Below are 26,514 nucleotides of genomic sequence, written 5' to 3'. Positions count from 1 at the left end.
CAGGCACAAGACGTGGTCAAGGAGGGATCTGGGCACCCCCAATGGAGCTGGCACCCCCCTGCTCACCCTGTGCTATGGGAGCAGGACCTGAGCCTCCAAGCCCTCCAGCAAGATCCCTTCGTGCTGCCCCTTCTGGCTTCTGGCTCTTCCTGATGGGGATGCAGAGATGCGGGGCTGGAGGGACCCTGCCGAGAAGGAGCCTCTGGCAGCAGCACCATAGGGGGAGTTTTCCCAGATTCCCATCGCGGGGATGAATCCCAGCCAATTGCGTGCGGAGAGACAGAGACCCCCGGACCCTGCGCTGGGATGGGGACCCGCTCCCAGCACTGGGGTGAATGGGGACAGAAGCTCGGGCCGTGGCGGGCTGGGGCTGGGGCCGTTGGCACCCATGGGTGCAGCACCCGCTCCATCTAGTGGCAGCCAGGTTGTCACCAGCCCCACCAGTGATGGCACTGGAGTGGGGCAGGATCGTGCTTCCGAGCAGCCAGAGCTCAGGGGTCCCATGTGCCGGCTCTGGCCATGCAGGGGGACCACTGCCCACCTGCAGCATCCCCTGGTCACCCGCTTAGGGCTCCCCCAAAGGACACGTCCCCAGGTTCCCCCAGGCTGGGGCAGCAGTGGAAGGGATCATAGAATCACAGAACCACCTCAGAGCCCATCTCCATCTCCCCTCTGGCAGATTCAAGCCATTCCCCTTGTCCTCTCCCTACCTGCCCGCACCAGGCTGCCCCACGGCTGCCCCACCAGCACCCAGAGGCTCACCCAGCCCCTGGTGCGGAAGGGGCAGGGCTGGGTGCAACCCAAAGAAGGGTGCACCCAGTGTCCCCCTCCGCACCCTGCCCTGAAGGGCTGCACCCATGGATGCTTGGGCTTACTCAGTGCCACCCTGAGTCACCCCATGGCTGTGCCTTCAGGGCTAGAGGAAGCAGGGACACAAAGAGATGCCAGGTCCCAAACAATGGGGAGAGAAGGGAGAGACCCTGATGGGGTTTTCCCCCTGCTGTTTGTGTAGGTCCTACATAAACACAGGGCGAGCTCGATGGTGCACACAAGGGCAGCGATGCAGAAGCAGCCGCCGTGTCCGGGGGGGCTGCAGCGAGCAGAGGTAGAGGGTGATAAAGGTGATGCCATCTCTTGGTGGGTGGTTTTGGGGGTGCTCAGATGTTCTGGCAGCAGGGTCCCTGCCTGCCCTCCTGCTGCGTGGGCAGCACCCGGATGGGCTCGATGCTGGTGCTGGGGCCGAACTCAGGCTCCGGCTGCCCTGGGATCTGCCTCTGGGACACGATGCGGTAAATCTCTGCCAGCAGAAGGAGCAACAGGAGCTTGAAGCGAGGGTTGGAGTGGGGGACCCCCGAAACACACAGCTCCAGGGGGGCAAATGCCCTCATCTCCCCCCCCCCCCCCAAAGGAGCAGGATCCCACCGCAGCAGGGTCCTGGGAGAACACGGTGTCCAAAGCCATCCCCCTTACCCACGAGGATGTTATGGAAAGCCATCTCCACGTTGGTGGAGTCCAGAGCAGATGTCTCCAAGAAGGACAACCCATTCTTCTCTGCAAGGGCAAAAGTGAGCTCACACCGGTGCCATGAGCCACAGCTTTGGGATGGAGACGGGACAGGGCAGGATGGGGACCAGGTACCTGCAAAGCTCTTGGCCTCCTCGGTGGGCACGGCGCGGAGGTGCCGCAGGTCGCTCTTGTTGCCCACCAGCATGATGACGATGTTGGCATCCGCGTGGTCCTGCAGCTCCTTCAGCCACCGCTCCGCGTTCTCGTACGTCAGGTACTTGGCGATGTCGTAGACGAGCAGAGCCCCCACAGCCCCCCGGTAATACCTGGGGCACAGCGAGGGGACGGGTCAGAGCAGGGCCCTGCGTGGGGGGCACCCCATAGGGACACAAGGGCACTCACGCGGAGGTGATGGCGCGGTACCGCTCCTGCCCGGCCGTATCCCAGATCTGAGCCTTCACCGTCTTGTTCTCCACTTGGATGCTCCTGGTGGCAAACTCCACGCCGATGGTGCTCTTGCTCTCCAGGTTGAACTCATTGCGGGTGAAGCGTGACAGGAGGTTGCTCTTCCCCACCCCAGAGTCCCCGATGAGCACAACTGGGGGGGCACAAGCACAGGGTCAGCCCCTATGGACACCCACAACCACCTGGAAATACCCCTCAAGAGCATTCCTGGGCCTTGCCAGGCGTTTTCTTCCCAGCTCCAGGGATGGGAAAGCTCCGTATACATAAAACAGGGGGGGAAAGCAGAGCCAGGACCCCATGTGGAGGCAGCCAGGCCAGAGAGGCCAAGCACAACCGGGTGTCCTCTTTGCAGCCCAAGCTCCAACCCTGAGGGTGCACAAGAGATCGTCTGAAAGGAGGCATTTTCTGCCTCCTCCTCTTCCTCTTCCTCCTCCTCCTCCCTGGCTGGTCCCTGTGGAGCCCAGTGTGACAGGCTCCGGGAAGCTTTATCTTGCAGCTCTCCCATCGAGTTTGTTGAGTTTATGACTCAAAGGGGCTGGATTTTGATGGTATTCAGTTATTTCTCAATGCCCTCGCTGACGATTCCGAGCATTCCCGGATGCAGGGACACCCCTGCGGGACCCAGCTTGGGAGCAGGATGCAGGGGGGGGTCTCACAGAGAAAGGAAGGACAAGGAGGACTCGAGCATCCTCCACCCCGTGCACTAAAGCACCCGGTGGGCTCGGTTCTTGCTGCCTTTCTCAGCATCACATCTCTGACACACCACGTCCCAGCTCAGAGGTGGGGATGGAAACAGCCTGGAGCTCCAGGCAGGAGCCCCAGGGAAGGTTCCAATGAGCAGCCATGCCCAGGGTCGATGCTCATCTACTCTGAGCCCCTCCAGCAGCACCAAGGCCCTTTCATTAGCATAAGGACCACAAACAGCCCCCCCCCCCCCCATCAGCCACAACCTCAGCATCAACCATCTCAGACCACGGCAGCAACCTCCATCCCAGCAACATCATCCAACAACCTCCATCCCACTCCATCCCACCTTCCCTGTGCCTAGCATCCCAACGAGCCCCCCAGGTCCCCAGCAATGGGACGCTGTGTGTTATATCCCGGTACAAGCCAAAGCCCCGGCTTCCAGCTCCATCCCAAGGGCACTGCGTGGAGGCTGAGACCGGGCTCAGCTCATTGCAGGCACGGCCAGCGCAGGAGACCCACCTTTGAAGAGGTAATCGTACTCATCGTCCTTGCCCCGCATCCTGCCCAGCACCACAGCCCCGATCCCACTGGGCAGGCTGGGATTTCCGGGCCTGATCCAGCCCTGGCCGGGGCTGTTCCCTGTGCACTCGGAGGTGGCCACAGCCCTTCCTCCTCCAAAGCCATTGGCTGCCGGGGCTGCCCATCACCGGGCAGGTGCCTTCACCTGGGCCAGGTAAAGGGGCAGGTATGAGGCTGCTCCACGGCTCTGGGAGACCTCCCCTGCATCCTGCATCCAGCTCTGGAGCAACAGCACAAGAGGGACCACGGAGATGCTGCGAGGGCTGGAGCAGCTCCCATAGGAGCCAGGCTGAGAGAGCTGGGCTGGGGCAGCCTGGAGAAGAGAAGGCTCCTGAAGGGGAGACCTTAGAGCAGTTCCAGTGCCTAAAGGGGCTACAGGAAACCTGGAGAGGGGCTTGGGACAAGGGCCTGTAGGGACAGGCCAAGGGGAATGGCTTGAACCTGCCAGAGGGGAAGATGGAGATGGGATCTTAGGCAGAAGCTCTTCCCTGTGAGGGTGGTGGGATACTGGGATGGGTTGAATGGAGAAAGTTTGGATGCCCCATCCCTGGCAGTGTTCAAAGCCAGGTTGGACACAGGGGCTTGGAGCACAGTGGAAGGGGTCCCTGCCCGTGGCAGGGGTTGGAGCTGGATGAGCTTTAAGCTCCCTTCCAAACCAACCCATCCCATGGTTCTATGGCAGCAGGGAAAGGCCGCCAGTGTGGCTGTGTGCCACCAACAGCGACAGCCGTGGCCATGCTCCCCATGCAGAACCACAGACATGCGATGGGAGCTGGGCTGCCACACATTGCACAATCCAAAGGGAAAGCGAATGCCCAGAACTAGAGGAATCCAGGAGCAATTCTCCCATTTGCAAGCAGTTCTGGATAATGGCTGAGGCCAAGACATGGTTTGGCGCCATGGGTTAGTGGTGCCCTTGGCAGTGCCTGGGATAAAGGTTGGACCCGATGAGCTTGCAGGTCGTTTCCAACCTGGTTGATGCCCTAAGCCACCAAGGATGTGGGGATGTGGAAAGGCTGCATGGAGAGGGGGCACAGGGGGCCACAGAGGGAGGCCATGACCTCCAGCGTGTCCCAGAGGTGGGGACCACGGTGCTGCAGGAATTCCAGCTCAGCAAAGCTGCCTTTCACAAGTCCTTTAATGATGGTGTCACCATCGCGCTGGCCACAGAGCTGCTCCGGGGCCCCAGCACCCGGCTCTGCACCGGGCAGCCAGCAGGCACCTTCCCTGGGTCCTGCCATCACGCTTGTCCCACACATAGGATGGGGACAGAGCCAAGGGCTGAGCGCTGCCACTTGGCTCCTTAGGACTTGGGATGGAGACGTGCAGGGACACCCACATCCTCAGGACGTGGCCCCACGGCAGCAGCCCCAGGGCCGGATGCGGTCGCAGCGGCTCCCATGGCTGGGCAGGGTGTCCTGGCAGACCCAGCTCTGCGTCACTGCTGTGTCCTGGGGGTCCCCGGGGGTGCCTGCACACCTCAGAGGGCCACACAACACGGGCGCTTCTCCTCCTGCGCCGCGGCCGCGCTGCCGGGGCTCCCGCTGCCCAGTGCCACCGTGTTGGTTTGGCTGCTCCTCTGCTTCTGCTGCTGCAGCTTGCGGAAGATCTCTGCAAAACAAGGGGTGCCGGGGGGGAGCGGGGCCGGTGCTCATTGCTCACCCTCGCACCGGTGCTGCTGCTTCCCCTCTGTGAGCTGAGGGGTTACAAGGAAGCAGCTCCCTACAAGCTGCATCCTTGCAGCGCCTGGGGAACACCCTGGGCTGTGGCAATTTCCTCTTGCCCAACCTGGATGAGTGCTTCAGCCTGTGCTGGGGCACGGCACAGCACGGCACGGCTCAGCACATCTCCCTGCCCTCCTGCCCCAGTGCACACAGAGCTGCTCCTGCACGAGCATCACCCCAGCTCCATCCCTGTGCCCCCAGCTCCCCATGGCCGGTTCCGCAGCGTGCTGGAGACCTTGAGTCAGGAGCCCAGGACAACAGGAAGGGAAACCAGAGATTACAGGGGAAGAAGGAGCTCCCCCCCCACACAATGCAAAATGCCCAAGGGGCCGGGAGAACAAAGCCAAGGGTGCTCGAAGTGAAACGCCCAACAGGAGAGCATGGAACCAAACCAGCCAGAAAGACCAGAAACCACCCCCAAAGGGCTGCCGCAGGGCAGGGCAGAGGAGAAGAGCTGTGCAGAGACCCAGTGTGGGTCCTTCAACGTCCTGATCCCCAGGACCCCGCTGCAGCGTGGTGCTGGTGCATGTACCCGTCAGGATGGTCTCAAACGCCTGCTCGACGTTGGTGGAGTCCAGCGCTGAGGTCTCCACAAACAACAGCCCGTTGTTGTCTGCAACGAGAGGAGCTGATACAGACCCCGACCAGGGCACAGCTCTGCTCTGGAGCCCCTTTGGAGATGTCTAGGTGCCCACATTGATGCAGGTCCCTGCTGTCAGGGGGGTCCCCAAGCCCCTCAGTCCCTAGAGCAAGGTGCCAGCCTGTACCTGCAAACATTCTTGCCTCCTCCATGGGCACCTCCCGAGCCTGTGCGAGGTCAGTCTTGTTCCCCACCAGCATGACGACGATGCTGGGCTCAGCGTGGTCATAGAGCTCCTTCAGCCACCGCTCCACCACATCGTATGTCTGGTGCTTGGTGATGTCAAAGACAACCAGGGCACCCACAGCCCCCCGGTAGTACCTATGGCAGAACCTCAGCATCACCCCATGCTCCATCTAAACACCACCACCCCCCCCCGCATCTTCACCACCCGGGTACCAGGGGCAGCCCTGGTTTGGGTATCACATCCTTACGCGGAGGTGATGGCGCGGTACCGCTCCAGCCCGGCTGTATCCCAGATCTGAGCCTTCACCACGGAGTCTCCCACCAGGATGCTGCGGGTGGAGAACTCCACGCCGATGGTGGTGCGGCTGTCGTGGTTGAACTCGTTGCGGGTGAAGCGGGACAACAGGTTGGTTTTGCCCACCCCAGACTCCCCGATCAGGACAACTGCGGAAGGAAAGCAGGAATCCCACTGGAGCTGCTGAGGAGGGGGAAAGGATGCTCCGAGGAATCCCACTAACCTGAGTGAAGCCAGCCAGGGGCTTGTTGCCTTGGGAGGGTGGCATCTGCACTGCCACAGGATGCATGGGCATCCCTCATTGCCTGGGCAATGATGACCACAGACCTGGGCAGGATCGAACATATCCTTCTGGATATATATAATGTGGATATAGATGTGAGGGTGCTGAGGCACTGGCACAGGGTGCCCAGAGAAGCTGTGGCTGCCCCATCCTTGGCAGTGTTCTAGGCCAGGTTGGACACAGGGGCTTGGAGCATCCTGCTTGTGTGCTCCCAGTGCTGGTTGAGGTGGATCCCAGCCACCAGGGCCTGTTGGCAGCAGCAGGGTGAGGGTCACCCCGCTGCAGTGGGCACCCACATGGAGCTTTCTCCATCTCTCCTTGCCCCAAGGGAACCCCAAGGTCCAGCTGGTGGCACCCAGGACACCAGGACCTGTGCTTGAGCAGCACAAGCTGGGGGGGCACGAGGCTGTGCCCCTGCTTCTCCAGCCCAGGTCTGACCCCCGTGTCCTCCACGTGCCACCACCCGCACCCAAATGACTTTTAGGCACCTGGGTCAATGGGCTCATGCGGCGCTTCCCTCTCCTAGGGCCGCAGTGTGGGGTCCTCCCCATGCCCCCATGGACCCTGGAGCCATCCCCAGCCCTGATCTCACTGGGGACACAACGGAGGCGGGATCCTGCTCGCTGACCCCCTGCCCCTTCACAGCTCCCGGGGCACACAAGAGCTGCCGAGCTGCTCAGCACCACAGTGAGGACACCCAGTGAAGACCCCCATCCCCATCCCGCCACCGTCCCTGCTCCATCCCCTCTGCGGACGCCAAGCCCAGGGCTCACCCTTGAAGACGAAGTTATAATCCTCCTCGGCGCTGCCCATGGCGCCCCGGCCGCTCTGTTTCCTGCTTCTCAAAGCCGGCGGCTCCCGGAGGCACCGATGGGAGACGGGAGGAAGGAGCAAAGTTTCCTTTGCGGTGCGGAGTGCGGGGCCGCGGGGCCGGCAGCGCAACCGCCTGACTCAAGGGGTGGGACCGGGTGTCGCAGCGCAGGTTGGGCAGGTAATGGCACCCATGGGACATTGGGCGGCCGGAGGAGGAGCTGGGGCCGGGGCCGGGCTGCTGGGACCAGAGTGGGACAAGCAGGGCAGGACGAGACCCCCCCCCCCGCTGCGCTCAGCCCCGCTCCAGTGGGTTCTGAGCGCGTTTGCTTGTCTCTGCTGCCATCGTGTGAAGGATGGGGAGAACGGGAAGGGAAAGAGCCCCCGCCGCCCCCATCACCCCAGTGCAGCTGGGCAGGGGGCTCTGTTGGACCCAGTCCCCTTGCCATGAGCCCATCGCATCGCTTCTTGCCCCAAAGCCCCCCTCCAGCTCCTTTCATTCACAAGAAGACACAAAGGCTGCAAGCATCAAAGACACTTTTATTCCTCCCGTTGGTATTTTGCTCCCCACACCTTCCTTGTAAAGGCACCCCGAGCTCTGGGGTCGCCGATGGTGCTGGAGGCACCTTCACGTGGTGGCACCTCCAAGCTCTGCTCCTGCGGTCAGGATGCGGCCACTTGCGTGAGCGGCTCCTCCAGGTACTGGACCAGTGCCTGCGCCTGTGAGTGAAGGGTGGCGTGAACAGGGCCGGGGGGGCTTCACAACCCACACCCCCCCCGTGTGCTTCTGTTAGTCCGTATCTCATTGTGTAGGGGATATAGGAAAGCTGGAGAGGGGCTTTGGACAATGGATGAAGGCACAGGACACGGGGAATGGCTTTAACCTGCCAGAGGGGAGATGGAGATGGGATCTTAGGCAGAAGCTCTTCCCTGGGAGGGTGGTGGGACACTGGGATGGGTTGAATGGAGATGGTTTGGATGCCCCATTCCTGGCAGAGTTCAAGGCCAGGTTGGACACCGGGGCTTGGAGCAAGCTGCTCCAGTGGAAGGTGTCCCTGCCAGTGGCTTTAGATGAGCTTTAGGGTCCCTTCAACCCAAGCCATTCTGTGATGCCATTCTATGGTGGCTCCTCCACCACTCCCATCCTCACCCTAATCTGCTCTTTCCCACTCCACAGCATGGACACGGCCCTGTGCCCCTCTGGCCCCCTCCCTGCCAGCATTACCTTGGCCTTCAGCATCCCAAATCCAACTGTCTCCTTCGCATACATGCAGAGCAGCAGGTTCGCCACCCGCGTGATGGCCACTCGCCCCTCCTGCCCAGGGAGAAACAGCACCCATCGCACCCAAAGCTTGATCCTGGGGGAACCCAGAGCCACGCTGGTGGCCTGGTCCCCAGCCCCACGTACCATGCAGTCCATGAGGATGAATTTGAGGTTGTCCTCATTGAATGCCTGGTGCCCGTTCTTGTCATAGGCTACCCAGATGTTGCTGGCGATGGCCGCAGTGACCCTGGCATCAGTGTCCCCATAGCCCGAGTAGGCGAGCAGGGAGCCCTCGTTGTTTAGGAGCCTGTAAATGGGATGTGGGGTGTGGGGGGGGTGGATTGGTGCCTCTAAACCCAGTGCGGCACCAGACCCCATCACAGCTCCCCCCAAGCCCAGCACTGCTGCGGTGGCTGCGTCTGTGGCAGCAGCAGGACCCGGGGCAGAGCAGGCACGAGCCTGGTGGGCAAGTACCATGCATGGTCCTGGTGCCCCCGTGCACCATGTACCATGCATGGTCCTGTCACTGTGCACCACGTATTGTGCATGGTCCTGTCACTGTGCACCACGTATTGTGCATGGTCCTGGCACCACTGTGCACCATGTACCATGCATGGTCCTGTCACTGGGCACCATGTACTGTGCATGGTACTGGCACCACTGTGCATCATGTACCATGCATGGTCCTGTCACTGTGCACCATGTACTGTGCATGGTCCTGACATAGTGCACAGCCCCAGCACTGTGCATCCTGCATCTCCTCATCACCCTGCGCTGCACACCCTGCATCTCCCCAACATCCTGCATCTCCCCAACATCCTGCATCTCCCCATCACCCTGCACTGTGCTCCCTGCATCTCCGAACACCCCGCATCTCCCCATCACCGCGCACTGTGCTCCCTGCATCTCCGAACACCCCGCATCTCCCCATCACCGCGCACTGTGCTCCCTGCATCTCCGAACACCCCGCATCTCCCCAGCACCCCGCACTGTGCTCCCTGCATCTCCGAACACCCCGCATCTCCCCATCACCGCGCACTGTGCTCCCTGCATCTCCGAACACCCCGCATCTCCCCATCACCCTGCACTGTGCTCCCTGCATCTCCGAACACCCCGCATCTCCCCATCACCCTGCACTGTGCTCCCTGCATCTCCGAACACCCCGCATCTCCCCAGCACCCCGCACTGTGCTCCCTGCATCTCCCCATCGCCCCGCCCCGCGCCCCCCGCAGCCCCTCCCGGTCCCGGTAAGCGGCGGTTCCCGCGGCCCGGCCCCGCTCACAGCGTGCTCTGGACGCCGCCGGTGTTGGCCTGGCTCAGCACCTGCGTCAGGGCCTTGGGGCGCAGCATGGCCGCGGCGGCTCCGCTCCGCGACAGCGACAGGGCCGCGGCCGGGGCAGGGCGGAGCCGGACTCGCCCCGCAGCGCGGCCGCGCTCGCCTCGGAGCACGCCGGGACTCGTAGTTCGCGGGGTCCCGGAGCCCGAGGCCTGTGTCCGTCCCCAACCCAGGGCGGGGGAAGCGCGACCGGACACCCCCAAACTCGGCCCCCGGGGTCACGGTGGAGCGGGGTCCAGCCCCGGCCGGGAGTGGGAGCCCTGAGAGCGGCGTTAGGGAAGGGGTGGACCTGGAAAAGGGGGGTGCAGGATGGAGCCAGCTTGTGGGGGTGCAGCCCCCATTAAAGGGGTGCGGGGTGGAGGCAGGCAATGGGTGCGCAACATGGATCCAGTGATGGGGGAGCAGGATGGATCCAGCTCATGGGGGCTCAACATGGATCCAGTGATGGGGGAGCAGGATGGATCCAGCTCATGGGGGGCTCAACATGGATCCAGTGATGGGGGAGCAGGATGGATCCAGCTCATGGGGGGCTCAACATGGATCCAGTGATGGGGGAGCAGGATGGATCCAGATCATGGGGGCTCAACATGGATCCAGTAATGGGAGTGCAGGATGGATCCAGCTCATGGGGGCTCAACATGGATCCAGTGATGGGGGTGCAGGATGGATCCAGATCATGGGGGCTCAACATGGATCCAGTAATGGGAGTGCAGGATGGATCCAGCTCATGGGGGCTCAACATGGATCCAGTGATGGGGGTGCAGGATGGATCCAGCTCATGGGGGCTCAACATGGATCCAGTGATGGGGGAGCAGGATGGATCCAGCTCATGGGGGGCTCAACATGGATCCAGTGATGGGGGAGCAGGATGGATCCAGCTCGTGGGGGCTCAACATGGATCCAGTGATGGGGGAGCAGGATGGATCCAGCTCATGGGGGTTCAACATGGATCCAGTGATGGGGGTGCAGGATGGATCCAGCTCGTGGGGGCTCAACATGGATCCAGTGATGGGGGAGCAGGATGGATCCAGCTAAGGGGGGTGCAGGAGGGATCCGGATAACGACCTCCCTCCGCCCCGTTCCTCCCGTTGAAGTCCCCGCCGCACGGCAGGTTCCCGCCGGTCCGCTAAGGGGCAGTGTTGCCACCGCGGGATTGGAGGGGGAGGCCGTGGCGCCGCTCTCTCTCCACCTCTCTGTGTCGGCGGCCCGGTCTGGCGGGGCGGGCGGCGAAGATGGCGGAGCCGAGCGGCGGAGGAGGAGGAGGAGGAGGAGGGCCCGGCCCCGGTGGGGAGAGCGAGGCGGGCCCCGGCGGGGCTCTCATCCGCGTCACCGTGAAGACCCCTAAGGACAAGGAGGAGATCGTCATCGCGGACGGCGCCTCCGTGCGCGAGGTGGGGGCCTGGGCCGGGCCGAAGGGGGGGGGGCCTGGCTGCGGGGTTGGTTTGGGGGGGTCAGGAGCTCAGTGTGGGGCGGGACATGGCTCTGGGGGCAGGGGAGGGCTTTGAGGAGGGGGGGAACTGAGCGAGCCGGCGGCGCTGGGAAGCGGGGGGGACGCGGCTTTAGGGCGGAGGGGGGAGCCGGGGGGGGGTGAGGGGCACCCCCGGCCTTCGGGGCCTTGTGCGAGGCAGGCTTGAATTAGCGGGTAGAGGTGGGTGAGGGCTGGGGCTTAGGGGGGAGCAGGCCCTGGGCATAGGGCCGGGGCCGGGGGGGTGTAGGCGGTGGATGGTGGCTGTAGGGACAGGGTTGAAGGGGAGTGAGGTCTGGGGGCTCTGCAGAGGAAGGAAGCGGAAGGGTGCTGTGACGGGGAGCAGCGGCTCTGGGGGCAGAGCTGGATGAGGCCGTGTGGGGCTGCCTGTGGTGGGGCGGCTCCGGGCACTGGGGGGCAGAGGAGAGGAGCTGGGCAAGGCTTTGGTTGAATGGAGCAGAGGGAAGGGAGCAGCAGCCCATGTGTGGGCTGGGGAGGCCGCTCCTGCGAGGGGGAAGCTTCATAGGGACTGGCTGCAGCGCTGCCCGTAGCTGTGCCCACTGGGACACGGTGTCATGGGCACTTGGCTTGCTCTGGGGCAGAGGGAGGGCACGAGGTTATGGCGTGAAAGGCCTGGAAGAGATCAGAGCCGGGGGGTAGGCAGGAGCTGGGGGGTTCTGGTGTGAAGGCTGTGAGCTCCTCTCTTGCTTTTCTTTCCATGCTGGCCTTTCCCTGTGAATTCCCTGCAGTTTGTGGCTTCCAAATGCAAGGCTTTTCTTGACGGGAAATCAACTTGGGAATGCCCCAGCTGGGTTAGCAGTGACAGGCTGCATTCCTCCCCATCACACAGGAAAGAAGAGGTGTCCGTGTGGCGTAGCGTGCTCCCAGGGAATTCAGTTGCAGAAATAGGAATTGGAGAAGACCTAGTTTATTTCCATTGGCTGATAAAGGATTGTTCCCTTTTCCATAGAGCTCTGGCTTGTATTAAAGCCGAGTTGGGCTTTCCTTAGGAAAAACATCAAGCAGAGACAGAAACAGTTCAGTGATTGAGAAGATGAAATAGGGTATTTGGATTAGGTCTGAGATGCACACTTGCAAACCTTCAGCAAACATCCTCAGCAACCTGGTTAGTACCTGCATGGGCTCATTTTGGGTGAGGTGCTGAAGGCCTGGCAGTTCCTCCCACTGTTTCCTTCGTAGATGTGCTATCTGGAGGACGAGCGTTCCATTTCTGCTCCTTTTGCCTGAGCAATGCTTTGTTTGGGGTTTGTTTTCAGTTCAAAGAAGAGATTTCCAGGCGGTTTAAAGCCAAACAGGATCAGCTGGTTCTGATCTTCGCTGGGAAGATCCTGAAGGATGGAGACACATTGAATCAACATGGGATCAAAGATGGGCTGACTGTGCACTTGGTCATCAAGACTCCCCAGAAGTAAGAAACTGCTTTGGTTTGGGGGCTGAGGGTAAATGGATGATGCAGGGAAATCATGGAGGGACATTTCTGCCCCATTGGTGACTGAAGTACTTGTTTGCTGGTGGTGATCCATGAGGAGATGGATCCCAGCTCTCTCCCTGCAGTGGCTTTGCTGTGCAGCAGTGGGGTTTATCCCTAGGTGTCTCTTTCTCCTAGGTTACACAGCTGGGTAAGTTTGTGGCAAGTGCCTGAGGGGGTTGCCTCTTTTTTAACACAACTTCTGTATTTTGAGCCTTTATAACTTGGTAGTCTTGAAAGAGCCCCGTGGAACTTGATGCCAGTTCCAACCAAGAGAAGATGCTGCTGACAGAAGTTACTTTCTCAATGGCTTTGTGTTGAAATGGAAACTAACACCCAGTTTTTCTTGCCCTTCCTCTCATATCCTCTGCTCTGAGCCTGTGCTCAGGCTCTCTCAGGTGCTATGGGAGGCACACCGTGTGTGCAGAGCACTCTGTAAGGCAGAGCAGTGCCTCTGTGTGGTACCCAGAGGTGGATCTGCATGGGCAGGGGTAGAGAGGTGGGTGCTGCACCCTGGGGGGGAGGCTCAGGCCATGTGCATGCAGCAGGTTCACCCCGTGGAGCTCCCAGGTTGAGCGCACTCATGTCCATCTGAGGAAGGGACACAGGATTGATCCCTGCAGAGCTGGGCTCTTCGCAGTGCTATCCAATGGAGCCCAGAAGGTTCTAGGGAACAGTTGCTGTGCTTCACAGTGATGTGCAGCCACATCTTATTGATCTCAACGCCCCCTTCACAACCATTTCTGGGGCTCCCTGCTGCAGCCTCATCATGCTTCCTGGGAGCTGTGGCTCTTTGTGTGGTTCTTATTGGCTTCCTGAAGATTAGTGCCTTCTTTTCTTTCCCCCCTCTTCTTTACAAAGCCATGTGTATTGTCAGGTGCTGCAGGAGGCCTCTCTCTGGATGCAGCATCTCCAGGTAGCCCGATGCTGTTTACTGCTGGCTGTGGCGCTTGTGAAGCATTTCAAAGGGGAAACAAGAGCTTTCCTGGGCTCCTCATTCTTGTTTTTCCCTCCTGATAGTCATAGACAAGTGCTGACTGAGAACATCACAGCCTCTTCCTGGCTGAGTGAAACCAAGTGACCTTTCTCTAGCTTCCTTCTTCCTTTTTGGTTCAGCTTCCTATTTGCTTTGTTTCCCCATTCTCTGCCTCCTGGTTTTCGGCTGAGGCTGAAAGTGGACAGGGCCCTTCAGGTTTGGTATTTAAAGCCCTGGAATAAGAATGAAAAAGAAAAAGGAGTTTGAGAAAGGGTTTTTTTTTTCGGGGGGGGGGGGAACCCAACTTGTCAGGGGCATAACAGCATTATTTGTGGTGAGTAAAGTGAATTTTGGGTTTGCGTAACGCTGATACTTATTTTTGCCCTCAGGAGCACTGATGGGAATATTCAGTGCATGGGAGGATTTGCAGAGCAGCAGCAGGGCCTTGTTTTTCCCCCGTGCACTACCCCTGCTGTAACCTCCTGTGGTTTCTGTGGGAGCAGCAGGAGGATTTTCCTGTTTGGAGCAAACTCATTGCTCAGGGATATAGCTGAGGTAAATAGTTCAGTGGGATTCAAGGAAGAGTTGGATATAACTGAGGGTAAGACCAGTCAAACCACTTTGTGTGGGCCAGGATAAGATGTCAGGGGCTGTTATGCAGCAGGATGGGAGGCAGATTCCAGCTAGATGGAAGGCATCTGGGAGCACAGCTGTGGATCCATCCATGCAGGTGGGAATGTGGGGATAACTGGTTGGGGCCATGCACAGAGGACTCTGCTCACCCTTCCTGCATCTCTGGAGTTTAATGCTACCTTTCTTGTTTCTTTGCAGGGTCCAAGATTCAACATCTGCTGCTTCTGCCCCCAGTGCTGCTTCTGCCCCCAGTGCAACCCCTTCTCCTGCTGCCCCATCTCAGCCTTCCACATCCAGCAGCGCTGGTTCCGATGCCGGCAGTGGCAGCAGGCGGAGCAGTGGCTCAGGGACCATGGGAGGTCCTGGAGATGGAGGCCCTAACAGTGCTCCATCCATCCTGTGTAAGTGATGGCTGTGAGGTGTGACACCAAAGAAGAGTTTCCTAGGATAGCCCCAGGGGCTTGGGGTTCTTGAGCCCTGTAGCTGTCTCTGCTTGCTGTAGGTGTTGCAGGAGTTGCTTCCAGCAGCGTACCTCAGTCTCCCTGCTATGGGTGATGCCAAAGCCCTTAGTGAATCATGTTTAGGGGATGTTCTCCCTCAGAGCTGGCTGCCACAGGGATATAGACTACCTCTAGATCAGTGTGGGTGCTTGTCCTCTTGCAGCTGCTGACAGTTAGTGACTCACACTTCTCACTGTGTGTTGTTCCCTCTCCAGCTGGCTTTGGTGGCATCACTGGGCTGGGCAACCTTGGGATGGGCTCTGCCAACTTCATGGAGCTTCAGCAGCAGATGCAGCGGCAGCTGATGTCCAACCCAGAGATGCTTTCTCAGATAATGGAGAATCCCTTGGTGCAGAACATGATGTCTAACCCTGACCTCATGAGGCAGATGATCATGGCCAATCCCCAGATGCAGCAGCTCATGGAGCGAAATCCAGAGATAAGCCACATGTTGAATAACCCAGAGCTCATGAGGCAGGTGAGTCACATGCCAGGGCCTGTTTAAAGCTTGTTCAAGAGCATCTTTGTGGACCAGCTTCCAAAGGGAGTGTGTGATGCCAGATCAGTGATTTTTGAGATCTCTTCCTTCCTGCTGTAAGCTCCCCACTAACAGATGGTGGTCTTGAGTTATGTGAATGCTGAGTACTCAGCCCACATACTTGCAACTCTCATCTTCCTTTCAGGGCTATTGAATCCATCATGTGCTGGGCAAAATAAGGATATTGGGATCATCCTAATGTGCTGCATATAAAATGTTGTGTTCTCAGTCAGGAATAGGAGAAAAAGCAGGCATGAAGAAGTGAAGCTACTGCAAAAACTTTTTGTTTCTCTCTGTAGACTACTGAGCTGCACAGTCAGGATTTTACTACCTGTAGCAGAGAAGGGAGCACTAGTTGTAGGCTGGGATCCTAAAGGTTTCCATACAGTCCCAGAACAAAGGGAACCCATGCCCTGGAGGAGTGGAAGATCGAAGGTGCATCAGAAAGGGAGCATAAGGGATGAGTGTGAGAGCCTGAGTGTTAAATAGCCCTTGAGAGGACTCTGCTGTCTCCAGGAAAACTTGTCGGAAGGTCTTTCTGGGTTATTGCTCAATGAGCCTGGCTTCCATCTGCTTCTCAGTTATCTTTCAACTGTGTCAGCCACACATGAAAGTCCAGAGGTGCAGGACCAAACTGTGCATGAGCAGCACCTCAAATGAGAGCTGGAGGTTTCTTCTGCAGGGGAGACCCGTCAGAACTTTGGAGAGGGTGAATTTCTTGGCTTTCTTGTAATGGGAAGGATCCAGTCTCTTCCACCTTCTCAGCTGTTGAATGCAGTCCATCCCCTTTGAGTGGGAACATATGGGTGTTAAATGTTTGGATGTTCCGATAGTGCTTAGAAACAAAACAATCTCCTCCAGCTGAGCTGAGGTTGGGAAGGAAGAGCTGAGCAGGGATGGAAGGAGCCAGGATCCGGGGGCTCTCTTTGCTTGGATAAATGCTCTCTCTGCTCCCTGGCTGTGAAATGGGTTTAATTATACTCTTTCTTCTGGGAGGCCAGGTTTAACTCTTTCACCGCTTGGCTGCTGGATCAGTAGACTACCCCTGAGCTGCTCCCCACTCTCTTAATCCATTCCAGTCTTCCACACTGCACTTAGGCCTGAGCTTTCCACATTTCCCTCCTTCTCCCAGACAATGGAATTGGCTCGTAACCCTGCCATGATGCAGGAGATGATGCGGAACCAGGACCGTGCTTTGAGCAACCTCGAGAGCATTCCAGGAGGATACAACGCCCTGCGCCGAATGTACACGGACATCCAGGAGCCCATGTTCAGTGCAGCCAGGGAGCAGGTACGGGCTGTGGGGTTTAGATACAGGGAAGAAGTTCTTTACTGTGAGGGTGCTGAGGCCCTGGTACAGGTTGTCCAGAGAAGTGGTAAATGCTCCATCCCTGGCAGTGTTCAAGGCCAGGCTGGGCGTGGCTTGGAGCAACCTGATCTAATGGAAGGTGTCCCTGCTTGTGGCAGGGGGTTGGGACTGGATGAGCTTTAAGGTCCCTTCCAGCCTCAATCAATCTGGGATTCTATGGCTGCTCTGCATGATGAAGGCAGCCACTAACAGGAGGACATTGTGCAGTGCCTGTCATCTGCTTTGGTGTATGTGAGCAGAGACCTGCCCTGGCTCCTTTGGTCTGCAGGCAGGCTGGATGCCAGCCATCACCTCTGGGAAGCTTCGTTAGCACAGCCCTCTGCTCTCAGCCTGGCTTACTTATTAGCTCAGGCCTGATGCCTTTGGATTGGAGCTGGCTGAGCTCCAGCTGGCTTGAAGCACAGGAGGAGGGAGCACAGGTCTGTCTGCAGAAGTCTCTGCAGACATACTCCAGTCTAACATTACCTACTGGTATGTCCGGGTGCTGGCTTTACAGCGATCTTGGGAAGCCCTGCATTTGGGACCCAAATCTGGGGCTGTGGCCACTCCTTGAGCCTGGTCTTTTTCTGAGGGAAGTGTGTTGTAGATACACATTTCTCAGGAGGCAAATTACAGCATGAGCTCAGCAAGTTCCGAACCTGGATGAATGTGCTGCTCTGTTCCCCAGCTCCTGCAGTGGTGGGTTTTAGTTTGACATTCTCTGCTGGGACTAACTGATTGTGGTTCTCCTTTTCTTCTTTTTCCCTAGTTTGGCAACAATCCTTTCTCTTCCTTGACGGGGAATTCTGAGAGCTCCAGCTCGCAGCCTTTACGGACGGAGAACAGAGAACCATTACCAAACCCCTGGAGCCCCACACCTCCTGCTTCCCAGAGCCAGGCGCCCAGTAGCGAAGGCAGCACTGGCTCAGCAGCCACCCAGAGCACACCGACTGTATCCAACCCGTTTGGGCTGAATGCTGCTAGCATTGGGGCTGGTACGTAGGCAAGAGAGGAGCCAGGGGATGCTACTGCCTGAGCAAGTCAGCCAGGCTTCCAGGGGGGACAGCTCCCTCTGGCATTCGGGTGCCTGTCCGTGGCTGCTCTGCAGATGACTGATTCCAGCCCAGCTTCAAGCACACCTGGATTATTTCTGGTGTGTCCTGTTAGAAAGTTACTTTGGGAATTCTAATGTCCCTGCAGCCCACAAGAGCATGGGAGAGTGGCAAGCAAAGCACTGCCATGGCTGTCCACAGCCATAGTCCCTGCTGGCTAGGGGATGAAGCGAACACATTGCTGTTGTATGTATTGCAGCAGTGCTCAAGCTTGTATAAGAGGTTTTCCTTTGTCTTCTCTTCCCTTTGCCCTTGCAGGGATGTTTAACAGCCCAGAGATGCAAGGACTCCTGCAGCAGATCTCTGAAAACCCTCAGCTGATGCAGAACATGATCTCTGCCCCTTACATGAGGAGCATGATGCAGACTCTTGCCCAGAACCCGGACTTTGCAGCACAGGTAAAAGCATTGCGGTTGTCTTCTGTCATCAGCCAGGCTGTGCTCACAGTGCTTGTGCTTGCTTCTCTAGTTGGAGTGGTTCCTCATGCAGAGAGCTCAGGGAGTATAGACAGTTTTGATGTATTTCTCAGTTGCTTGAAGGCTTCCACAGTACTGAACCTGGTGTCTTAGCAGAGCCCCTAACAAAAAAGGTGGCTTTCAAAGGGACATGTGAATGGCCCTTTTCTTTGCCCATGGCCACTGTTCAACACAACTGCCAGGAACTGAGCTGTCCTGTTTCAGTCCCCTTTAGCAGGGGAACATGTTGAAAGCCCAGGGAGGGAGTCAGGGGCATGACTGACTTGTTCTTCGTGGCTTAGTTACATAGGGCTTAACAGCCAGTGGCAGCAACCCTCTGACCCTACCTACGTGTGCTGTCTCTTGCTAGATCATGGTAAATGTCCCCCTCTTTGCTGGGAATCCACAGCTTCAAGAACAGCTCCGCCTTCAGCTCCCTGTCTTCCTGCAGCAGGTAAAGGCCTCTGTCTGGCCCTGTGCTGCTCTCAGCCCCAGGGCTCCAGAACTTCTCCATCCTCTGTAGGAAAGGGAGAGTCTGGGCTGCTTAGTCAAGTGGACTAGGAAGCATGTGGGCTGGGGTGGCTTGGGCTGTGAAAGAAAGGGGTTTGTACAGGGGAGACAAAAAGAAACAGCTTGTTTAGAGAAGGCAGCCTACAGTAAGTCATCTACATTACCTAAAGGTGGACTTTAGGGTAGTTGAGCTCCCTGAAACCCCTCTGTGGACAGTCTCTCACTGTAACGAGGTTACAGAAATGAAAACAGCAAATTGTGCTCCAGCAGCTGCTTCATTCCGGTCAATCAGAGAAAATCCCTGGCATTCCCAAGGCCTGTGCCCCCACTTCTAATCTGATTTCACCCAGTTCATTTAGGAAGTTGGCTCTAAACCCTGAGGAGCTCTGTAGATGAGCCCTGCAGTCTGGAGACTTGGAGGAGGAACCAGGCTCGCAGGTTGGCTCTGGCTGCAGGGCAAGAGGCACAGCTCTGCTCTTTGCTGCTCAGGTTTGAAGCTGGAGGCTCCCTGGCTGCCCGAGCTCTCGCTGTTTGGTACCTCTGTGTCTTTGTGCCTTTGTTCCCAGATGCAGAACCCAGACTCCCTTTCCATTCTCACCAACCCCCGCGCCATGCAGGCACTCCTCCAGATCCAGCAGGGACTCCAGACGCTGCAAACGGAGGCCCCAGGACTAGTGCCAAGGTAACAAGTGCTTCTGAGTGGGTTTCTGCAGGCAGAGCTCCCTGCCAGCAGGCAGAAGAGCTGCTGATTGATGGGGGATCTGCTTGGGGCACTGTCATGATGCATGGGGAGCTCTGAGTTGCAGCTAATGAGCACTTGCTGCTTGTTTGTACTACACGTGGCAAGTCTTTGACCCTGCAATAAAGCTGGAGAAGGACTTTCGACAAAGAGCATGTAGTGATAGGACAAGGGGAATGGCTTTAACCTGCCAGAGGAGAGATTGAGATGAGCTCTGAGGCAGAAGTTCTTCCCTGTGAGGGTGGTGGGACACTGGGATGGGTTGAAGGGAGGTCTGGGTGCCCCATCCCTGGCAGTGCTCAAGGCCACGTTGGACACAGGGGCTTGGAGCAAGCTGCTGTAGTGGAAGGTGTCCCTGTCTGTGGCGGGGGGTTGGAACTGGATGAGTTTTAAGGTCCCTTCAACCCAAATCACTCTGGAATTCTTTCAGAAACCACTTCCCATCTCTTGGTTGCTGTAGTTGGTATCAGCTGCACTCACGAATTTCTTCTCTGTGCACAGGGTGGGTGGGTTGGGACAGGATGGTATGTGGGCAGCCATTCTGCTCTCTGGCAGCATGGTTCTCATTTGGGCTCTGTAGTTCCCTTCAGGCCCATTGCTCACTCCCAGCACCGCGTGTGAGCAGCGTACAAACGTCGTGGTTTCATCTCCTGTAGCACTGTTTCACTAAGGGGCAGCCTGGCAGAGCTTGGGGGGTTCCCAGCCCTCAGGGGACACCGCCAAGTGCCAGCCTGCTTCTGAGCAACCCCTGCCTTCCTCTGCAGCCTCGGCTCCTTCGGCATGCCTCGAATGCCCCCATCCTCCACAGGAGGAAGCACAATCCCGGAGAACCCCGTTCCCTCCGCTTCGACGCCGGCCAGTGCCTCTCCAGCCGGGGGTGGGAACCCCCAACAGCAGCTCATGCAGCAGATGATCCAGCTGCTGGCCGGAGGAAGCTCTCAAGTATGTAATGCCCAGCTACATGGCAACACACTGCTGGGGGGTGGCTATCTTCAGGGGAAGTGAAGGTTGTCCCCATCCCACCCCACTCCAGCGCTGTGGTCCCCAGCAGGTTTCTCTGGTGCTTTATGCCAAGTCTGGAGGCTCAGGATGGCTTCAGGGTGTAGTAATCCTTTAGAGAGGTTTGGAACCAAGAGTGTCAGGGATCCTCCTCCTCCAGTGCTGCAGTATGGCTGCTGTTGCCAGACTGGGTAACATCACTGAACTGTACAGTTCTGGTGTCCCAAACATCAGAAGGACATGGAGCTGTTGGAGCATACAGAGGAGGCAATGAGGATGAGCAGGACCTGGAGCGGCTCCTGTATGGAGACAGGTTGAGAACATTGGGGCTGTTCAGCCTGGAGAAAAGAAGCTCCATGGAGACCTCAGAACAGCTTCAAGTGTCTGAAGGATGCTGGAGAGGGACTCTTCATCAGTGACTGTAGTGATAGGACAAGGGGTTATGGGTTCAAACTGAAACAGGGGAGATTTAGGTTGGATCTAAGGCAGAAGCTCTTCCCTGTGAGGATGCTGAGGCACTGGCACAGGGTGACCGGAGAAGCTGTGGCTGCCCCATCCCTGGCAGTGTCCAAGGCCAGGTTGGACGGGGATTGGAGCACCCTGCTCTAGTGGAAGGTGTCCCTGCCCATGGCACTGGATGAGATTCAAGGTCCCTTCCAATCCAAACCAGTCTGGGCTTCTATGAATGAGCCTGAAGTATTTCAGTGCACCTAAAGCTGAGCTCGTGCTCCCTGCCTGGCCATCGCTGTCCGTTTTGGGTGCTGCTCTTTGCTGTCTGAGTCTGAAGGTCTTTGTCCTTTCCCTCTGCAGGCGCAGAGCCCTGAAGTGCGATTCCAACAGCAGCTGGAGCAGCTGAATGCCATGGGCTTCATTAACCGTGAGGCCAACCTCCAGGCTCTTATTGCCACTGGTGGAGACATCAATGCAGCTATTGAGAGACTGCTGGGCTCCCAGCCCTCCTAAACTCTTGTCATGCTGCCCCACAGGCGTCAGCACATGCATCCATACACATGCACAAGGGGATCTTTCAGGAAAGCCCACCATCATTTTCATATCTGACAGCTGTCCATGTATTTAAAACAAAAAAAGATACAGCTTAACCCTGACCTTCCTACTAAGTTAAGATTTCATGTTGAAATGCTCTTTAACTGGCTTGTATGTGGATTCCAGTTCTCATCGTGGCCACAGAGACTTCAGATGTGTATTTTTTCCTAAATATGCCCTGTCTCAGACACTCTTCTCTCTTTCTCTAGATGGTAGAGGCGATATTCTAGTTACTTACCTGAATGATTGTGTTTGGAGTAGCTTGATTTTAACTGTACATGATTTGCCCTGCCCTTAGCCCTCCTGTCAGGCAGATATTTAAATCTTGAGCCAAGTTTGGGGTTTGGTTTCATTCACCCTGGATCAAAAGAAAAGAGAAAAAATAAGAGGTTACCTGCAAGCTTCTGCTGTTATTTGTCTTAATGTTCCATTGGATGAACTGAGCCTGTGGCCCTTGCACACAGGTGACCTGCTAGAGGGTTACCGTATGTGACAACAACATGAAAATGCGGCCTCTTTACACTCGTGGGGTGGTGTAAAGGAGCTTAAATGCCTTCAGGGATCAGGCTTTGCTGGTCTTGAGCTTGAGTTGCAAATGCTGTGCAGCAGAACAGTGACGGGGAGGGTGTGTTTGTGCCCCAGGTCAGGTCTTGCACAGCGTCACAGGGAGGGGGTTGGCTCTTGTGCTCAGTGGGCTCATTTCTGGAACTCTTTGCCACCAAACCCAAAAGGCAAAGAGCCGAATCTTGTCACCTCATTGGGAAATGCTGAAGTTCATCTTCTGCCCGGTTCAGCTCCATCCTCCATCCCTCCCTTTTCCCCCCTCACTTTGGTGTGTTTGAATGTGCCCAGGGAGCTCCCCGAGGAGCAGCAGGGTGACGTGGTGTCCCCCCCCGAGCCTCCATGGCTGTGTAATTGACATCCCATTTTTATCAAAGACAAATAAATGCACACAACCATCCGTCTCCCTGCACTCCATGTATCTTCCTTGCTTGCCAACTGGAGCTGATGGGCTTCCCTATGTGAGCTGTGGTGACTCTCTTGTCCCCCTCTTGCAGATAACGCTGGGTGTTGAGCAGCTTCCCCACCTCAGGCTCCCTTCCCACTGGGACAGGAAACCTTATGGACACTGAAGTACATAGGAAATGCTGCAGAAGCTTTGCCCAAAGCTTCCCAACTTCCACTGGGAAAGCTCCCTTTGGATTAGGGGCTCTCACGTGTGTGTGTAGGACAAGGTAAACTTTATGGTTCTGCTCTGTATGGATGACCTGATCGTTGAAGCCAGTGGGTTCTGCTGACTCCAAAGGCGTTTGCTTGCAGCTGGATGATGCCAATGCCTCTCGTGCACTGTGGATTTTATCCCTGCTTTTCCAGACTTGCTCTTACCTGGGTGTTCCTGTTGGTGGGGGAGGATTGGGCAGTGAGAAGGAACAGGAGGAACCCTGTATACCTGTAAAACCTGCTTGCTTCCCAGTTGGAGATGGGATCTATCAATACTTGGTGTAGGTGGAACAGTGGCTGCTCCGCAGAACAGGGCAGTGCCTGTGGGCTGGATATGCTCCTGCCTGTGTCTGTGCATCACGGTGAGACTGGGTTCTCCAGGTGAGCACCCAGCTTTAACCTCCTGAGGGTGGCACAGGCAAGGGGGGGGGTCCTGTCTGCAGCTTCTCCAGTGAAGAATTTGAGAAGGGGAAATGGCTTTAACCAGAGGAGCTGTGGCTGCCCCATCCCTGGCGGTGTCCAAGGCCACGTTGGACACAGGGGCTTGGAGCATCCTGCTCTAGTGGAAGGTGTCCCTGCCCGTGGAACTGAATGAGCTTTAAGGTCCCTTCCACCCAACCCATGATTCCAAGAGCGGTTGGGCCACCTCCAGCTCTCTCGGCTGCCGGTGGGCCGTGACCATGTCCCAGTCGGGTTCATCTCCCCATGGCTTTCACTTGGGTTATTTTTACTTCACACAGCAAGTTGACACTGCGCTCCCAGTGCATGCCCATGGATGCGGCATTCCCAGCTCACAGACCAGAGCCGGGGGTGCCCGGGGCAGGCGAGAGACTGGGGCTTGGTGTGTGCTCCCCTTGGGATTGGGATTCAGCCTGTCCCAGGGCTGAAGGATGGAGCAGAGAGCACCAGACCTGCCCTGAGGAGGAGAAGGGAGAGGGGACTGCCCTTCCTCTGCGTGTACATGTGTGTATATGTACATGTGTGACTACATGTGTATGTGTCTGTATGTGTCTGTATGCTTGTATATGTGTGGACACGTCTGTACATGTGTGTAAACGTATATGTACATGTGTGTAAACGTATATGTACATGTGTGAATGTGTGTACATGTGTGCCCATACATGTATGTGCATGTAAACGTATGTATATATGTGTGTACATGTGTGCTATATGTGTATGTGCATATAGATGTGTGTACATGTATGAATACGTGTGTTCATGTCTATGCACACCTTGTACATGCCTGTACATGCGTGTAACGCGTCCGTCTCCTCCGTGGTGGTCCCGCCCCTCGCGCATGCGCAGTCTGCGCTTCCTGCGGGCGGCAGCGTGCGGGGCCCGATCCCGGTTCCTGGTCCCGATCCCGGTCCCGCTCCCGCCGCCATGAGCGCGCCGGGGCCGCCGGGCCGCGGTTTGCTGTTCGCGGAGAGCCAGCTCCGGCGGCACGGCTGGAGGCGAGGTGCGGGTCCCACCGCACCGCGTGTGTGCCCCTAACGCCCCCCCCCCCCCCAGCCCCCGGACTCGGTGTCTCTGCCGCGGAGCCGGTGCGGTCCGTGATGGAACCCATTTGGTCCATGATGGAACCCATTTGGTCCATGATGGAGCCGGTGCGGTCCGCGCTGGATCCAGTGCGGTCCATGATGGAACCCATTTGGTCCATGATGGAGCCGGTGCGGTCCGCGCTGGATCCAGTGCGGTCCATGATGGAACCCATTTGGTCCATGATGGAGCCGGTGCGGTCCGCGCTGGATCCAGTGCGGTCCATGACGGAGCCGTTGTCCGCAGGGCAGGGGCTGGGCCGGCGGGAGCAGGGCATCGCCGAGCCCATCCGGGTGAAGGTGAAGTGCGGCACGGCCGGGGTGAGTCGCGGGTCCCCGTCCTCCCCCCATCCCCGGGGGGGCTCGGTGCTGGTGGCAGCATCTCCAGCGGCTCCTGTGCTCCCGCAGGTGGGACACGACGCATCCGAGCCCTTCTCCTTCCACTGGTGGGACCACGTCTTCAACCAGGCGGCCGCCAACATCGCGGTGGAGGCCGGGCAGGTCGGAGCCCGCCGGGGTCCCGGTGATGCGCTTTAATGGCAAAGCCCCTCAGGTTAAGTATTCCCAAGCCCTTGCCCTCTCTTATCCCTGCAGGACGGCATCTCCGTGAAGGCGCTTTCCGAGCGGGGAGTCAGGATCAGCAATAAGAAGCCCCGCAAGGCCACCAGCACCCCCAGCTTGTTGTACGGCCGCTTCGTGAAGGTAAAATGCCTTTGGGGGCAGCCCAAGCTCTGCACCCCCTTTCCCAGCGCAGCCTCCCCAGCCCATTGCTGCTGTTGCCCCCCAAGGTCCCCTTTTCCTTGTGCCCCCTTCTGTGCAGTCGGCCACGCTCACAGCACACGGCGAGGAGCCCACAGGCTCCGCGAGCAGCGAGGAGGAGGAGGAGGAAGAGCTGGACCTGTCTTCAGCCAGGAGGCAAGGCTCCATCCCTGCCCTGCGGGACTATGGGGGGTGATGCTGTGAGGGGGACCCCGGGTCCTGAGCGCGCTGCCCCTGTCTGTGTCCCACAGGCTGACGGATGAGGAGCTGATGCGAGTGTGTGGGGGCCGCACCGCACACAAGTGAGTGGTTCCCGGGGGTCCCCTCTCCTCTGGGGGGGCTCTGGAGCAGGTTGGGGGGCACGTGCCCTGCCAGGGAGGTGCCAGACCCCGGTGCCATTGGTCGTTGTAGGGGTGCCCGGCATGGCCTGACGATGAGCGCCAAGCTGGCGCGCCTGGAGGAGCAGGAACGAGCCTTCCTGGCCACGTACGGACACAAGGAGCCCCCCGAGAGGCAGGGAAAGAAGAGGAAAAGGAAAGAGTCCAGGGATGGAGCCAGTGCTGAGGTGCTGCAGAGCCAGGAGCCGAGCGAGGAGGAGGAGGGAGATGAAGGAAAGGATGCAGATGAAGGAAAGGATGCAAAGAGGAAGAAGAAGAAGAACCAGGAGGCAAATGAAGAGGAGGTGGCAGGAGAGGAAGGGAGGGCTGCAAGGAGGAAGAAGAAGAAGCAGCAGCAGGAGGACAAAGAGCCAATTGTGATGGAGAAGAAGAAAAGGAAGAAGCAGGAGAAGGAGAACGAGGAAGAGCCAATTGTGATGGAGAAGAAGAAAAGGAAGAAGCAGGAAAAGGAGAACAAGGAGGAGCCAATTGTGATGGAGAAGAAGAAAAGGAAGAAGCAGGAAAAGGAGAACAAAGAAGAACCAGTTGAAATGGAGAAGAAGAAAAAGAAGCAGCAGGACAAAGCAGAGCCAGCTGAGACAGAGGTGCCTCTGGCAGACACAGATGAGCCAGACCAGGCCAGGCACAGCCCCAGGAAGAAGAAGAAGAGGAGGAGGAGGAAGAAGGACCCAGAGTGAGCAAGGGCCCCGTGGCTGGTTCCATCTGGCTGCAAGGGTCCCGATTCCTGTCCTTGGTGCCCAAGGGTGCTCTGGGCTCTTTGTGGCCTGGCTGAGTGTTCATCCCTGCCTGGGGATGCTGGGCTGGGACTGCTTGGTCTAGAGCTGGATGGAGCTTTACTTCCATCACGGAGGACCCCACTTCCAACCAGGGACCCCTTTGCCGTGGGGCTATCACAGAGGGACCCAAGGGGACAGACCCCACAGAGCATGAAATGTTCTGTCAAGGGCACGAATAAAGCTTTTATTGCCATGAAACCATCCCAGAGCGCGGCGGGATCCGGGATCCACGATCCCAT

At 58.0% G+C, this 26,514-nt stretch overlaps 5 protein-coding genes across 6 annotated transcripts; 2 read left to right on the top strand and 3 right to left on the bottom strand.

Annotated features, from left to right (window-relative positions):
* Positions 1-1,157: 1,157 nt before the first annotated feature.
* Positions 1,158-3,217, bottom strand: LOC308230509 (ras-related protein Rab-11A-like; the record flags this gene model as incomplete). The annotated part of the gene is made up of 5 exons (XM_080635229.1): positions 1,158-1,297; positions 1,471-1,551; positions 1,639-1,832; positions 1,909-2,104; positions 3,178-3,217. 5 exons carry the CDS (start codon positions 3,215-3,217, stop codon positions 1,158-1,160), a joined length of 651 nt encoding a protein of 216 aa, XP_080491355.1.
* A 1,500-nt stretch (positions 3,218-4,717) lies between these two features.
* RAB25 (RAB25, member RAS oncogene family) lies at positions 4,718-7,178 on the bottom strand (the record flags this gene model as incomplete). The annotated part of the gene is made up of 5 exons (XM_080635054.1): positions 4,718-4,848; positions 5,494-5,574; positions 5,729-5,922; positions 6,036-6,231; positions 7,139-7,178. The coding sequence occupies 5 exons, from the start codon at positions 7,176-7,178 to the stop codon at positions 4,718-4,720; spliced, it is 642 nt and encodes a 213-aa protein (XP_080491180.1).
* A 517-nt stretch (positions 7,179-7,695) lies between these two features.
* On the bottom strand, positions 7,696-9,852 carry LAMTOR2 (late endosomal/lysosomal adaptor, MAPK and MTOR activator 2). The gene is made up of 4 exons (XM_080634807.1): positions 9,722-9,852; positions 8,584-8,746; positions 8,401-8,490; positions 7,696-7,895 (listed from the first exon to the last, which is right to left on the bottom strand). The coding sequence occupies exons 1-4, from the start codon at positions 9,787-9,789 to the stop codon at positions 7,839-7,841; spliced, it is 378 nt and encodes a 125-aa protein (XP_080490933.1). The 5' UTR covers positions 9,790-9,852; the 3' UTR covers positions 7,696-7,838.
* Positions 9,853-10,805: 953 nt separating this feature from the next.
* Positions 10,806-22,754, top strand: UBQLN4 (ubiquilin 4). 2 transcript variants are annotated; one of them, XM_080635097.1, is made up of 11 exons: positions 10,806-11,166; positions 12,518-12,669; positions 14,537-14,739; positions 15,054-15,316; positions 16,509-16,667; positions 17,494-17,719; positions 18,095-18,234; positions 18,662-18,745; positions 19,368-19,483; positions 20,305-20,482; positions 21,350-22,754. In XM_080635097.1, the coding sequence occupies exons 1-11, from the start codon at positions 11,008-11,010 to the stop codon at positions 21,500-21,502; spliced, it is 1,833 nt and encodes a 610-aa protein (XP_080491223.1). In that variant the 5' UTR covers positions 10,806-11,007; the 3' UTR covers positions 21,503-22,754. The 2 variants fall into 2 exon arrangements, with proteins under 2 accessions (XP_080491223.1, XP_080491224.1); XM_080635098.1 differs by lacking the exon at positions 18,662-18,745 and having other exon boundaries at positions 10,809-11,166; positions 21,350-22,740.
* A 1,426-nt stretch (positions 22,755-24,180) lies between these two features.
* On the top strand, positions 24,181-26,378 carry GPATCH4 (G-patch domain containing 4). Its single transcript, XM_080635044.1, has 7 exons — positions 24,181-24,263; positions 24,590-24,663; positions 24,751-24,843; positions 24,937-25,044; positions 25,163-25,257; positions 25,353-25,403; positions 25,513-26,378. The coding sequence occupies exons 1-7, from the start codon at positions 24,188-24,190 to the stop codon at positions 26,174-26,176; spliced, it is 1,161 nt and encodes a 386-aa protein (XP_080491170.1). The 5' UTR covers positions 24,181-24,187; the 3' UTR covers positions 26,177-26,378.
* Positions 26,379-26,514: the final 136 nt, after the last annotated feature.

This window comes from Psittacula echo (assembly GCF_963264785.1).
Source record: "Psittacula echo genome assembly, chromosome: 26".
Lineage (NCBI taxonomy): Eukaryota > Metazoa > Chordata > Aves > Psittaciformes > Psittacidae > Psittacula > Psittacula echo.
This window is presented reverse-complemented; position numbering and strand designations above follow the sequence as displayed.